Source organism: Natrix helvetica, assembly GCF_964273705.1.
Source record: "Natrix helvetica genome assembly, chromosome: 4".
In the NCBI taxonomy this organism is placed as follows: Eukaryota; Metazoa; Chordata; class Lepidosauria; order Squamata; family Natricidae; genus Natrix; species Natrix helvetica.
In genome coordinates, this window is record NC_138550.1 from 138,245,035 (window position 1) to 138,257,559 (window position 12,525).

A 12,525-nucleotide genomic window follows, 5' to 3' on the forward strand; every position below is an offset into this window, starting at 1 on the left:
ATCCTGAATACATCCCAGATTTTATTTTAAGAATAAAGAGGACACAGAAAGAAGTGCTGTAGTCTTTTCCAGTCCAGAGTTCTTACAGTGTGGAAAAACCCAGAGTTCAAAGCCAGCATAGCCAATAATCGTCTTTTGGAATTGTGGACACTGCAATATGGTCCTTCATGTGTCTCCTGCATAAGAAGTTTATAAAAATAGGGCACTGTTATACAACACTGAAATATAGCAATATTATTTTCTGGAACAACTAGATGCTACAAAATAATGGGTCTCTTCTTTTCACAAGTCTATAAATAACTATCAGACTCCTTTCTATGTTCCACCCTGCCTAGAGGCTAATCTGGTGTACTGGTAAATATGTTAGGCAAGAAGACTTATGAGTAGAACGAATATGGGATATAGAATAGTAGAGTTGGAAGGTACCCTGGAGGTCTTCTAGTCCAATCCCCTGCTCAAGCAGGAGGCCCTATATCATTTCAGATAAAAAGTTGTCCAGTCTGTTTTTGAAAACCTTCAGTGATTCAGCACCCATTTCTGAATGCAAGCTAGTCAATTGATTAATTGTTCTCACTAGGAAGTTTCTTCTTAGGTCTAGGTTGCTTCTCTCCTTGGTTAGTTTCAACCATTGTTTCTTTTCTTGTCTTTTGATGTTTTTGAAAATAGTTTGACCCCTTCATCTTTCTAGAAGCCCCTCAAATATTGGAACAGTGCTATCATATCCGGTCCTTCTTTTCATTAGACTAGACATACCCAATTTCTGTAACTGTTCTTCGTATCTAGGATTCCATTTTGTGAAAAAACAGAAGGTTCGTTCCTTACTGTGTTTTTGATAGGCAATAAAAAATGTCTTGTATGCTCTAACCTTTAATACTCTAACCTTTAATACACTCGGGCTTGTTTATTTATTTCAATATTATCTTATCTGATAATAAAAAGTATTTGTGCATTAAACCAAAATACAATTAAAGTATCATAAAAGCAGCCCAATAAACTCAAGATAAAAATCAGCAATAAAGTTAGTAGAAGTGCAGTAAATTACAGGACAACAACTGGCAAAGACTTCTAAAACTATCATATTGGAATTTAGGATGATCTATTGAAGCTAATTGTAGGAAGAATCGGGTGAAGTAAGCGCTTGGTTTTTGTTTTTCTAAACACACTATGGAGCTACATGTTCTGCATAACCTAGAGTTTGTGAGAAAGTTGTCTGTATAAATTTTATGAATAAATAAATAAATATGGGGTAGTGCTCATCAGTGTACAGTTTTAAAAGGAAACTAGATAAAATCACGGGTGAGGAAGCTGTCTATGGTTGGTAGCACTGAAAACTGATGATGTTTAAGAAGATTTTTTAAGACCTGGATGCTCTCCTAAGGCTTGGAGTAGGCTGATAATGCTGCCTCTGTTGGACTTTCCCTCTCCCTCCCTCCCTCTCCCACTTACTTATGACTTTTTACAGGTATGTTTTCCCCATACTTTTGTGGTATTCTTGTTTTTTAAACTGTAAACTGCTGGGAGTTGTTAGGCGTCAAATGATCTCTAAATTGTTCAAGCAAACAAAATCCAAGGCAACACACCCTAAAATCCAGCTGCTATGAATCAATTCAGAAGAGACAACCACCTCCCACAGGTCACGTTCCTCTGGTTAGTATGTGACAAAGAAAGCAATCCTAATGATTGGTTGTTGGACAACTTAACAGTCAGATCCACCCATTTTGATCACAGCCTTATACATGAGGGATGGCAAATACAGATGATATACAGTACTGCCTAGCTATTTTCACTAATTAATCTTTTATAAGCTTAAGATGATAAACGCTCCACCAAGCCATAGACAATAATTGATCCAGGAGTTACTCCCAAGGTAACTGGGTAACCTGGCCCCTCAGGAGAGCAACCCTCATCTCCAGAACAAGATCACAGTATTTTCAGTATCTCCATCTTGCATTGACTAAGCTTCTTTTCATATCCCATCCTTAACTCTGCTGAAGAACTTCTGAACTACAGGTAGTCCTCAACTTACAACCATTGTTAAGTGGTTACAATGGCACTGAAAAAACGTGATGTATGACCGGTTTTCATGCTAACAACCATTGCAATAGCCCCATGGTCACGTGATCAAAATTCGGGTGCTTAGCAATCGGCATGTATTTATGGACAATTTCATTATCTCGGGGTTGTGTGATCACCATTTGTAACCTTCCCAGCTGACATCTGACAAGAATAGGCAATGGGGGAAGCTGCAATCACTTAACAGCCATGTGATTCACTTAACAATGATGTGACTTGCTTAACAGCGGCAAAAAGGTGGTAAAATAGGGCACACTTAGCAACTATCTTGCTTAGGAGCAGAAATTTTGGGTTCAATTGTGGCTGTTAAATCGAAGACTATCTGTACAGGGATTGGTGGTTGAGCCTTTAGTTTTAATACTACACGTTTCCATGATAAATGTTAAGTAACATTATTTAAACATAAATAGGACAGGCCCTTGATAAACAATGAATAATTTATACATTAAAGAAAGCAACCGAGGAATTTGAACACCACATTTCAAAAATATATTGAGCTGTGGTGGCGCAGTGGTTAGAATGCAGTACTGCAGGCTACTTCTGCTGACTGCCTGTTACTTCTGCTGACTGCCCGTTGCCAGCAATTTGGCAGTTCAATTCTCACCAGGCTCAAGGTTGACTTAGCCTTCCATCCTTCCAAGGTGGGTAAAATGAGGAGCCAGATTGTTGGGGGCAAGATACTGACTCTAAAACGCTTAGAGGGCTGTAAAGCACTGTGAAGCGGTATATAAGTCAAAGTGCTTTATAGAGCTGCAGGCATTTGTTGTCTTTCAGAAAGCAGCACCACACCAACATCGCCCTATATGCACCAATGCAGGGAGTCTCAGGGCTCTTTTTGCCAGAGTGATGAAAAAAGTATCATGCCACAAACTCTATGACCTTCACATATGTGTACATTTGAGTAAGAGCAGTAGTATAATAGATGTCATACCAATTGTACTCTTTCAAAGCAGAAGATGTGGGTTTGAAAACAGCTTCCACAAAAAGCTGAAAATATAAATATTTTGACAGAAAATATGACATAAAAGTCAGTGTAAATTCAGTGTTTTGTAATAAGTCAGTCTTGGCCACCAAGGGGCCTCCAGAGGTTAGCCAAATAAGCAACAATTCTCTTTTACTACTACCGTAGTTTCCTGCCCCCCTAAAAAAAAGTTGGTATTCAAGGAGACAGAATCATCCATCAACCTAGATAATTTCAGCCAGTCATAGCTGAGTCACTTTGAACCTAGAACTACCTAAACTGGTTATTGCACCTGCTGGTAACAGGTTTTACAGTTTTAACTCATATGGTTTTTGACTTCATCAGCACCGGGATCTTTAGTAAAAGGGGAATAGGAAAAGCTGGAGGGCTGATAATGGTTACAAATGGTTCATTCGTTCCTAGCTGGTCGTGAGATCCATCCAATATCCAATATAAAGCAGTGTGAACTCCCTTCCTCCATTCTGATATAAAGAATGGATGAGCATAAAGCTTTTACAGCGTGAACGTCCTTCCTTCATTACGAAATGCGCGCTGAAGTAGAAGGCTGGGTCTCTGGAAGCTCTCGGAAACCCATCAACGATTGCAATCGTCGTTTGTCATCTCAGGCTGCGGGGATAATTTTTCAGCTTCCCTAATTTAATTGGCGGCAGTAGATTTCCTGGGGTATCCCAGGTCTGACCCGGGGCAGCGTTTCGAGATCAGCCAAGTTCTGGAGACGGCAGGGAGCGGGGGAGGGAGGGGGCAAAGTCTGCGTTAGCAGAGACGCAGCGCTTTTGCCTCCGGGAACCCAGGAGTGGAGGCAAGACAATTGCGCAACCACCCCAGAATTGAGGGAGCCCAGCTTGGCTTCGCCACTGAGAAAGGGGGCGGAGTTGCACTAGGGATACCCGGCGCCTTTCCGAGCATCAGCGGCGGCGGCGGCGCGAATCTCCTCCAGCGAGCCCTTCGCACTTTTCCCTTCCAAAGCGAACCAACCACTTGGCGAGCCCTGCGGCTCGCCAGCATCGCCAACCGCAGCTTCCCTCTGGCTAAGTGCAGCGCGAGGGCGAGCGCGCTGACGTCGCTCTTCTTCATTGGCCCTGGCTGGCACCACATGCCCAAGACAGTTATATAAAGGCACCCCAGCCCGCACCCTGCTTCTCCCGGCTCTGCTTGGTGCTTTTCCTTTCAGCCTCTTTAGCTCGGATCTTCTCTTTCCCGGCGGCGCGACTCTTAGCATCTCCGGCTCGGCGCAATGGCTAACGTGGAAGCTTTCTTAGGCAAATGGAGCCTGGTCTCCAGTGAAGGTTTTGAGGATTATATGAAGGAATTAGGTAAGAAGGGAAGGGAATTGGGAGTGCTGTCCAAAAAGAATGTCAGGGAATTATGACAAGAATAGAAAAAAAATAATCCTTCTTCTCACAAAGGAGAATTACAGACCTCGGATTCCTCTTGGGCAAAACATTTTTAAAAAGGATGTGGATGGAATGGCTGGAAAATAGGTCAATCAATAATAATAACAATAATATAATAATAACAATAACAACAACAATAATAATAGCAGCAGCAACATCACATTTTCTTATGTATATGTTCCATTCTTGTATTCTTGTAAATATATTATATTCAAAGATGCAGATTGGCAGTTCCGAGTAAATGTGGATCTCATAAGTGCATTTGACCAAAAAATGTAGGATTGCTGTAATTCACCCTACCCTGTGCCCATCACTTTTTTTTTAAAGAGAAGGGTGGCTTTGTCTGTTTAAAATGGCTGCTTTGGATTAAAATGAAATATTGATTGTAACTCAAACTGTCTGATGTATGTGTAGCTGCTCTCTCTCTCTCTCTCTCTCTCTCTCTCTCTCTCTCTCTCTCTCTCTCTCTCTCTCTCTCTCTCTCTCTCAATACATGGCATTCTATTCAGTTGTTATGCAAAATGTGCTTTTCAGCATGCAGCCCTATTTCACTAAAATGTGCATACGGCTTTGTCATCTAGGTTACAGTGATGGATGATGATGATGATGAAAAAGCTTTATTTTTTTTCCTTTTGGAAGCCTATAAAGGTTTGGAAATATGGAATTATGAGCTTTGTGCCTATTTTTTTCAGCTCTTAAAAATGTTCTCAGTCCAAGGTCTGCAAAAGCATTCTCAAGTAGCTTTTATAACAAGCACACAAACAGACATTGTTTCGATGGAGCTGATGGGCTGAGATTGCAGAAAGTAAGATTGCAGATGGGCTGCGTATGAAAAGTGTGTAAGAGAGAGAAGGAAAAAAAAGGACTGAATGAGTTGAGCATGTGGGGATGGCTTTAAATGAATACAGTTGCTCTTTTCTTGAACTTCCCCCAGGGAAGAAGAGTACTTCTTTAGAAAAATAGTTTTCTGTGATACATGCTATGTTCCTTGGCTTTTACCTGAGTGTGCTCAGGTCTATATTAACATAATGTATGCTTGTAATATTTAGGAGTTTCAAATAGTTTGATGCAGCACTGGAAATGTTGCAAGAGGAGCAAATTTCCTGTAACTTCATGCCGAGAAAGACAAAACTGAGTCTAGCAATGACAGAGTTTAATCATCACTTGTAGTGACTCCTGTTGAGATAGAAGTTAGAAAGAGTACAGAATTAACTTCCTTACAATTATTTTATTTGAATTCCTCCCCCCCGCCCCGTCCTTCTGGAACCATTTCACTCATATAGTTCAGTGATGATTATTTAATACATTTGGTTCCTGTAGCCAAAATATTGCACAGCGAGAGTTCTGGGGCCCATTTAAATTAAAACATACTACATTTTCATTGGTCTATACACCATATATAAAATGTAGTTCCTTAACTAGATCACACTACATGCAATACAAAAAGTCTATTCCTAACCAATATTCCTGCTTTAAGACAAGAGACAGGAAAATCCAGAACTCACTCAGGAAATCTGAAATGTGACAATTTTGTGATCTCCAAAATCTGTTGAACCCAAACTCCTGGAACGACACAAACTTCATGTTTTTGGGAGTCAAAGTAATTACTCTGCATTGATTTTTTTCTCTGCCTTACCAGAAGTTGCTGTAATAGATTACAGTGAGAAGAAATATACTGACATACTGTAGAATGGTTTTGTTCCAATCCTACTGCAGACTTGTGAATATGCTTTTCTCCATACAAGCATTTTAATTCTGAATAGAACTCATTTTAGGTCAGTTTGAGTTTTACCGAGTTTTGCAAGGGTGATGTGTAATTAAAATTTAATGAGAAGGGGAAGTAATCTCATTGACTGGAAAACTCCCTCTCATGCTAGATAATTAAAAAAGATAATTAATCTTGTGTGAGAGTGTTTAGATAATGACTGTGCTTGGCTGAACCTATTTAAAAGTAAATTCTCTCTCCTTTTGGCAGGTGTGGGTATGGCAATGAGAAAGATGGGAAATATGGCCAAGCCAGATGTTATCATCACCAAGAATGGCGATACTTTCACAGTCAAAACTGAAAGCACTTTCAAGACCTCAGAATTCAGCTTCAAGCTAAATGAAAAATTTGATGAAAACACGATAGATGGTCGAAAAACTCAGGTAAATGAGACTGTAATCCAGGGAACACATCAAATATAACATGCTAAACTGATTTTTAATTATTTGGCTCAATGACTCCTGAAGTCAAATAACGTCATTACCTCCACAAAAATACAGTTTCTTTTGTTTTAACTCAAACATCTCAACAGTAGCAGTCCCAACCTAGATCCTTGACTTACGCACTAGTCCATTACTCCCAGGATATGCCCAAACTACTCCTAATTCAAGAACTCTGTGCTGTGCTGTTTTGATCTGAATAGTGTTGGTGAGTTTTGTAACATGAAGAAACTAGTTTAAGATCTTAAACTCAGTCCACATACTTAAAAATGCCCACTGAGTACAAGCAGAATCATTTGCACTGCACACAGTGGTAGTGGCAGAAAAGTGCATTTATGCTCAAGGAAAAATTTTCATTGATCAGTATGATGTTTGGTGTCAGTTCTTAGATTAAAACTCATTTGTCCCAGTTGTTTTAACAAATCTACGTTCTTCCAAAATCCAGTTTTGTAGTTTTCTGCTCCATGTTAAGTGTGGCTCTGGGCCATAAAACAATGCCACCATTGCCATAAACAATTAAATCTATATGGGAAAATAAGGAATTTGGCACTGGAATAAAGAGCTTCTCTGGACAGTGTATTCACTGGTCAGGCACCAACACATTGAAAAATGCATTTTTCTATTCATCAGTGCTCGTATCTAGAGGAGTTTGGCCACTGTTCTTGTGTGTACAATCACACAGATATGTGTATCCCTTCCCTGTCATTTTGTGCTCATTTTAATTGTTACAGCCAACTTCTGGTGGCTGTGCTGAACTAACGTTTTGAGCTGAATCTAAGCCAGATTCAAGAGCCAGTGTATTTGCAAAATACAGGGATACAACTCATAATGTTACTCTCAATTTACATATGTCTGCAAAGGCAATTACCACAAATAAATAAACAAAAATCTTAGAAATAAAGTTCAAACTCAAGAATGTGTAATACAGAACAGTTTTGTAGACTGAACTTTACAAATATTATCTTTACCTGAATCCACTGTATAAACCAGGAGAACTGATCAGCTTGAGAGTAATTTGTATGTAGTATTTATGTTTCTGTGTAATTGTCTCTAAGTAAGCCTTCCCAAGTGGTACTTTTTTTAATAGTGTCAGGCATGTAGCTAGCCACAAAGTTGGGGATGTCTGCTCTAATATATATTTTTCTGTCATTTTTTAAATACACACAGAGGAAAAAACGTGAATGATCAGGAAACTATGATTACATAAGCAGTGTCATTTGCCTGGAAAGAAGTAGAAAAGTATAATTTATTAAAAATATTTAAATGCATTTGGGAATGAGGCTTAGATCTTACATAGAATCAGGTAGACAGTGATGCTGAATATATTAACTGAATTTCAATGCTTCAATGCTGATTATTCAAATAACATATTTCTTCATCATGCATCAATTTCTAGATGCCAAGTATTGTAGATTTATTTTTTATTAGTATTCCATAGTTTTTGAAATTTGCCCTCTTTCAAGTGTTGGGTGAATCATCCTTATGATCTGTGGTCATAGATCAGTTTAAATGGGTATAGTGGTTAAACAGATACAGATATGGGTTGTGTCTGTTAACCATATATTTTCAATTTAGAGTTCCAACATTAGAATAGAATGGAATGAATGAAATAGAATAGAATAGAATAGAATCTTCATTGTCACTATGTACACTAATCAGCATACGTTAAAATGAAATTTCAGATCATTCAGCTCTCAAAAGATAACCATTATGCTTATACCCACATACACATATATGATACAGGGAAACATCAGAGTCTAGTTTAAATGTATACATATACATGGCCAAAAAAAATCCTGCAAGTTTACAAGACGGATGGCACAAGGATCAAAGCTGTTACAGAATCTAGTAGTACTACTATAGATACTTCAAAACTTCCTCCCAGAGGTGAATAAAAGAAACAGACCATGAAGTGGGAGGGGAGGGAGGGAGAGAAAGAAAGAAAGAAAAAAAGAAAGAAAGAAAGAAAAAGAAAAACAAAGAAAGAAATGCTACAAATAAAAAATGGTCCATATTATGAGATTTCCAAATAGAAATTGATAAAGCCTTGGATCATAAAACACCAGATTAAACAGTAGTTAAAAAGAAAGAAGTGGACATGTGGTGATCCAAAGAGTAGTAGAATGCAAGGCAAAGAACGGGAGAAGATTTCTAAGTATTAAGATCTAGAAACTTGATAGATTATGGCATAAACCAGCTGTGATGCTCCCAGTGATGGTCAGCACACTGAGTGCCATACCAAAAAGTCTTGAATGGCACTTAGAAAATCTGCACATTGACAAAATTTCATTCTATCAATTACAAAAGGTGTGCTTGGATCTGCACATACACATTACGACAGCCTAGATTCTTGGGAAGAACTTGATCTATGAAGACCAACACCATCTAAAGAACTAGTCTTGTGATTTCCATTTTTGTGTCCTTCATCATCATCATCATCATCAAAGAATTTATGTTATCCCAGATTCTTAGGAAGGACTTGATAGTGTATAAAAATGTCAAATCCAATCTAACATCTGACTGACTGTGACCAACTATAATAATAATAATAGCTGACAACATTAAGCACACTAAAGTAAAAACAAAGGTTAGAAGGGAATACATGAAAGTGAAGAAGATCTTAAAATCCAAGTTTAGTAGAGGAAATGTCATCGAGGAAATGAACACAGCTGGAATAATTGACTGGACTCAAGAAGAACTGAAAGCCCCGAATAGGAAGACCAGAAAAATCATGACAATGAATCATGTTCATCACCCACACAGTGATGTTGACAGCCTTGTCATGGTCCTGGAATGTTGCAAGTACTTCAGACAGCTGAAGAAGAAGAAGAAAGGGCGTTGAAAGAATATTTGAAGGATGGTAAAGAAGATGCACTGAAACTAGTGTATCATGAAGGCTTACTGAATACCTCAGATAGCAAACTAGCCTACAAAAAATACCAAATGAAGAATAAAAAAGACATAGCAAGGCAAAATATCATATGTCCACTGCACCCACACACCCACAAAAAAACTCTGCATGCGGTGTACTTCACCAGAGGTTCCCCAAAAGCAAAGTCAATGGGGAAGCCAGCAGGAGGTCCAAATGATTATCATGGGCTAATGGGGAGCTGCAGTTGTCATAATTGCAAGCTGGTTGCCAAGTACCCAAATCACAATCACGTGACTGCAGGAACACTGTGATGGCTGCAGCCACAAGCATCAATCATAAGTTTCTTTATTCAGCACCATGATAACTTCACGCTTAATATCCACATGTTAAGCGTTGATTGCTTAACAATGGCAACTGAAAGTGTCAGAACACAGCACATCGTGCTTTACAACTACATTGCTTAGTGACACAGTTCTCAATTTCAGTTGCTATTGTTAACCAAGGACTACCTGCATAATCAAGAATAATATAAGATTTTTAAATTCAGAGTGAAATCAACTATCTAATCTAATATGAGCAGGTCATACAGCACAACATACAAGCAAAATATCTCCACTACAGAATTGCAGTTCTATTATACATTAAATAAGCAAAACCCTTATATCAAGATCAGAGGAAACAATTTCGCATAATTTAAAGCATGACTGGTTGGGTGTGGCTTGGTGGGCATGGCAGGTGAAGGATACTGTAAAATCGCCATTCCCTCCCCACTCCAGGGGAAGTTTACTGCAAAATCCCCATTTCTTCCCAATTAGCTGGGACTCGGGAGGCAGAGAATAGATGGGGGCGGGGCCAGTCAGAGGTGGTATTTACTGCTTCTCCGAACTACTCAAAATTTCCGCTACCGGTTCTCCAGAACTGGTCAGAACCTGCTGAATACCACCTCTGCTGCCAACCATCATGGAACTTCAGAAACAGCAATCCCAGCAGGACAAAAATAGAGGACTATTATGTGAGAGTTCCAGATTAGCTGCAAAAAGCACAGATTTACCCATTGTTTTAAACAACAAAAAGCCAAACAGGTTTTTCTGTTGAAAAAAAAATGGAAATAAAAGTTCTGCAGTGGGAACTGTAGAACACTGAGAGTAGAGATATCATAATGATGAGAGATGACTTTACTATGAGTGAAAGGAACACATTTTTAGGGTGCTATTAAGATTAGGAATCCATCAGGGGGCAATAAACTGAGACATTCTCCCAGAGGAAACCCAAGTGAAGTGATCAAATCCTTCAAATATTCAGTAGTTGGTGTTCTGGACATTCTTTTAATACTCTACTTTTGGCTCAAAATGTTTTTGGTTGTTTTTCAAGCTACTGGCAAAGATTGCTGTAGATTTTACAGTTTAAAAAAAAACATACAGCTGCATAGAGCCTCCACAATATGTTTAGTTTTTCCCCTTTTTAAAAAACCTGTATTTTTGTTTCTGATTATATAGTGATGGCCAAGAGTGTTGCTGTTCTCATAGAGAATTTGCAAAGAATGTTTTGTCTTTCTGCCCTTGCCTTCAAAGGGAGGGGGGAGAACTTGGTCAGTCAGTAGGGTGTGGAATTCTTGGATCAAGTTATGCTTAAGAATAAGATTGGATGTAGGCTTGGATAGAAGCCATAATACTAAAAACCTAAGAGCGAACTGGAGATAGCAGATATATTTAAAATGGTATGAGACTATTGTCTCCTTTGATCTGATGAAAGGAACTTTCCACATAGTTACAAATTTGGCATCTGCTGAAATTTTCTTCAGTGTGTAATCAAATATTGCATGCGGTTAGATGAGCCATGTAGTTGTTACAATAAGTTGTCACTCAGGAAAAACACTTTGTATGAGCAGGAAGGGACAGTATTTAGGCAAGCCTTTCCCTGGATAATAATCATTTAAACAAATAGATATAAAATGCATAGTTGGGTAGTCCTTTTATTAGAGCCAAATAACAATGGGCACACTGTCAGTTCTCCGGAATTCTTCACCAGCCAGAATGTTATAAAAAGGAGTGGGTGGAGAAGAAGCAAGAAATCTCAAGTTCTTGAAGGATGTTGCAGTCATGAAATGCTTGAGTTTGCCTCTGATTTTGATTGTGTATCACACTTTGTGAATCACAAGCCTAGAAACTATAGTTTCATTCCCTTCAGTCTCAAGACAAATTGAAAATCAACCCCATGAAGGAAAGAGCACACTACTAAACTTCTATCTTCCTTTACAGACCCTCATTACGTTAGATGACAACAATGTATTGACCCAGGTCCAACAGTGGGATGGCAAAGAAACCACAATAATAAGGAAGATAGAAGATGGGAAATTGATAGTTGTAAGTAGAATTTTCTCTGTTCCTTACGCTAAATTTGTACACTATAAATGAAATGTAACTTATCACAAATACCATAAATATCCACCTACCTTACCCTGCTTCCAAACAATCTGTTTGTAAAAAGAGAATGTATGTATCTTTTTATTTTCCAGGAATGTGTCTTGAATGGTGTCAAATGTACTCGTGTTTATAAAAAAGTATGAAGAGCTTGATGTCTATTTTGGAGAGTGGCAGATCATCCTCGAAAAAGGACTAGTCCATATTTTTTTCTTTTTTCTTCTTCTTTCTAAACTAGATTTTTTTAAAAAAAAAACCCATCATGTGCAAGAAACAGTGTTGTATGCAATTTAAAGTCCTTGATGACAATGATTAAATTTTAAAATTTCAAAAGAGATTGTAACTGTGTTAATATTTGTGAAATATTCCCCTTGCCCTTTTAAGAAAGTTGAGGAACTTGAAATTAGATAAATAAAATAGTAGGAAAAGTGTTAAAATGTATTTTAGAAAAAGAATGCTGGGCACACATATAGCGTGAATGTATACATTTTCCCCTAAAAGCAGACCTCAATAGCAACATTAATACACTGCACTAAGTAATTAGTTGAATTATAATTCAACAAATCCTGATGAAATGAG

The 12,525-nt window shown here is 38.3% G+C and overlaps 1 protein-coding gene across 1 annotated transcript; it reads left to right on the plus strand.

The window, feature by feature from the left end:
* Positions 1-4,180: 4,180 nt before the first annotated feature.
* LOC309391289 (fatty acid-binding protein 5-like) lies at positions 4,181-12,283 on the plus strand. The gene is made up of 4 exons (XM_081951592.1): positions 4,181-4,368; positions 6,425-6,597; positions 11,785-11,889; positions 12,042-12,283. Exons 1-4 carry the CDS (start codon positions 4,290-4,292, stop codon positions 12,090-12,092), a joined length of 408 nt encoding a protein of 135 aa, XP_081807718.1. The 5' UTR covers positions 4,181-4,289; the 3' UTR covers positions 12,093-12,283.
* Positions 12,284-12,525: the final 242 nt, after the last annotated feature.